At 32.8% G+C, this 2442-nt stretch overlaps 1 protein-coding gene across 1 annotated transcript; it reads left to right on the top strand.

Moving 5' to 3' along the window:
* Positions 1-501: 501 nt before the first annotated feature.
* On the top strand, positions 502-2115 carry LOC114170086 (transcription factor MYB14-like). Its single transcript, XM_028055568.1, has 3 exons — positions 502-746; positions 837-966; positions 1413-2115. The coding sequence occupies exons 1-3, from the start codon at positions 614-616 to the stop codon at positions 1846-1848; spliced, it is 699 nt and encodes a 232-aa protein (XP_027911369.1). The 5' UTR covers positions 502-613; the 3' UTR covers positions 1849-2115.
* Positions 2116-2442: the final 327 nt, after the last annotated feature.

Genomic DNA, 2442 nt, shown 5'->3' with positions numbered 1-2442 from the left:
TTACTTTTTAACACTTCTTCTCCACTACTGTTTACAACACTGAGTCAGTTTTCTAAACCATATAATTAAAAACTCTTGTCTTTCTGACTAGACCTGTAGAGTCCTAAAGGTAAATCTATGTTTAAAAAATTAACGAAGAAAGGAAATATGCTGAATTCAATTCTAAAAAACAAATTTATTTATACACAATAAATTTATCTTATTAATTTTAATCGATGTAAGATATTCGATCCACTGCTGATTAAATTAAAACAACTTTATTCTCATCGGAAAACATGTTTCTTGAAAACAATATAGGACATTTTTTCCGAGAAAGATAGCATAAAATAATGTGGCAACAACAAATGAAGATGTGGACACTTGGACACTGTTGTCTTTGTCATGTGAATGGATGCAAAACTGTGTTTGCAAGCAGTCTTAATAAAATGGAAGTGGGTCCATGGGTCCATCCTTGGATTATATAAGTTCTGATTCATGATTGGAGATGTCAGAACACATGATACGCGTTTCAACTCCACTGTATCAAAAACAGAGGAACCCAATTCTCTTTTGCTTTCACCTCATTTCTCAACCTTAACTTCATTCTCACAAACAAACATATTCCAACACCACCATGGTTAGAGCTCCCTATTTTGATAAAAATGGAACAAAGAAAGGAGCATGGTGTGAAGAAGAGGACAACAAGCTTATCGCTTATGTCGAAAAACATGGCCACCCCAATTGGCGTCAACTTCCAAAATTTGCAGGTTTTACATCGCTCTCCATCAATCATCAGATCAAAGATTATCAATTTAGGGTTTCTTGATTCATGGTTTTTAGTTTTTTGTGTGTAACAGGGTTGCAAAGATGTGGAAAAAGTTGCAGACTTCGATGGATGAATTACCTGCGGCCAAATCTAAAACGAGGGAACTACACCCCAAAGGAAGAGCAAATCATCACTGATTTGCATAAAAAGCATGGAAATAAGTAGGGGTTTTGTTGCTTCTCGTTAATTTCCAAAGTTTTAAGTTTTTAGTTCATACTCACAATTTTGTCATCGTGTTTTACATCGCTGAAAATGTCGCCGACAAATATTCTGGATACGGTTGTAATGAGTCCAAAACCAGTTTTTAAAAGGATAAAATATGTGTCATAATGTTAAAGTTTGACTTATGTAACATAAAACGAAAAATCTAATTTGAAATGAACAACAATGCTAACGAAACGTCTTGCTTAATCATTGAATTTGGTCATGTAGTTTTTGTTATTTTGATCAATATGAACAAGTTCTAGTTTTGGTGTTACTGTTATGTATCGAAAGACAAACAATTATTCAACATCTTCAAATGTTTAACACTTGGTCGTTACAATGAGAATTCAGTGAACAAAGGGTATTTTACTGATTTGTATTTGGTGTGAAATTTGTGTGATAGATGGTCTCTGATTGCTGAAAGTTTACCCGGAAGAACAGACAATGAGATAAAGAACTATTGGCACAGCCACCTAAAGAAGTTTCAAAGCAGCAACAATAACACTTGTTGTGATGAAGATTTGAAGTCCAATGGATGCAAAGAGTTTGAAATGGCAATGGACGAAGCTCCTAGTGTTGAATCTCACCACATTTTGGAGAGTTCGGTGTCAGAAACTTCCTACACCGACCACAATTCCCCTTCACTTTCATTTTCTTCGAGTCACACAGAATCAACCATGAACTTGTGCAAGGAAGAAGAAAGTGTTGCTTCATGGGAAACATTGGATTTAGGGTTTAGTAGCAATTTCTGGACTGAACCCTTTATTTCAGAAAACGCACTTGATGAAGATTATTTTTCCATTTCCTCTTATGGGACAGAACCATTTTACTTGTGGTAGTAGTTGTGAGTCTAGAATTTGCTTGAAGTTATAGAAGACGTGGTCTTGCATATTTGCTCGTATGTTCTGGATTTTGGAGGAAATTTTGGAAAAAGAGTTGACGCTTGTTTTCACAATTTCCGTAAGAGGAAAAACGAAAAGAGATTTGTGTCAGCAACTTGGTTTTTGAGAACGACAATCACTCATGTTGATGAGAGAATCGGAATCTGATGTGTATTGTAAAATTACAAAAGTCAATTACATATAATTTTGACATAGATTTTACAATATTATTAGCTAATTAAAAGTTGTCTTTGAAGTGATTGATATAAAATGAACAATCGTGATATCATTTTGTATAGTTTAATTAGATTTTATGTAAAAGACATATAATAAAGAGTTGAATAGTTATGTATATTCACTTTCCTAATATATTGCGATCCAAATTATATATAATATTGCTATCATTTTTAAATAGTTATTACGAAGAAAACAAATTTATTATTCTCTTCAATAGTTATTTGAAATTTCTATATTTAAAAAAAATGGATTCTGTCCTATAAGTTTTTAAAATTTTAATTTCTTTTAAACTTAACTATCCAGTGACCATATTTT

Source organism: Vigna unguiculata, chromosome 11 (assembly GCF_004118075.2).
Source record: "Vigna unguiculata cultivar IT97K-499-35 chromosome 11, ASM411807v1, whole genome shotgun sequence".
Taxonomy (NCBI): Eukaryota; Viridiplantae; Streptophyta; class Magnoliopsida; order Fabales; family Fabaceae; genus Vigna; species Vigna unguiculata.
This window is presented reverse-complemented; position numbering and strand designations above follow the sequence as displayed.

Bases quoted from the DNA above. Each gene is read 5' to 3' on its own strand.
- LOC114170086 (XM_028055568.1), top strand. From the start codon at position 614: ATGGTTAGAGCTCCCTATTTTGATAAAAATGGAACAAAGAAAGGAGCA. The intron at 747-836 runs GTTTTACATCGC...TGTGTGTAACAG, and splicing joins TCAACTTCCAAAATTTGCAG to GGTTGCAAAGATGTGGAAAA. The intron at 967-1,412 runs GTAGGGGTTTTG...TTTGTGTGATAG, and splicing joins CATAAAAAGCATGGAAATAA to ATGGTCTCTGATTGCTGAAA.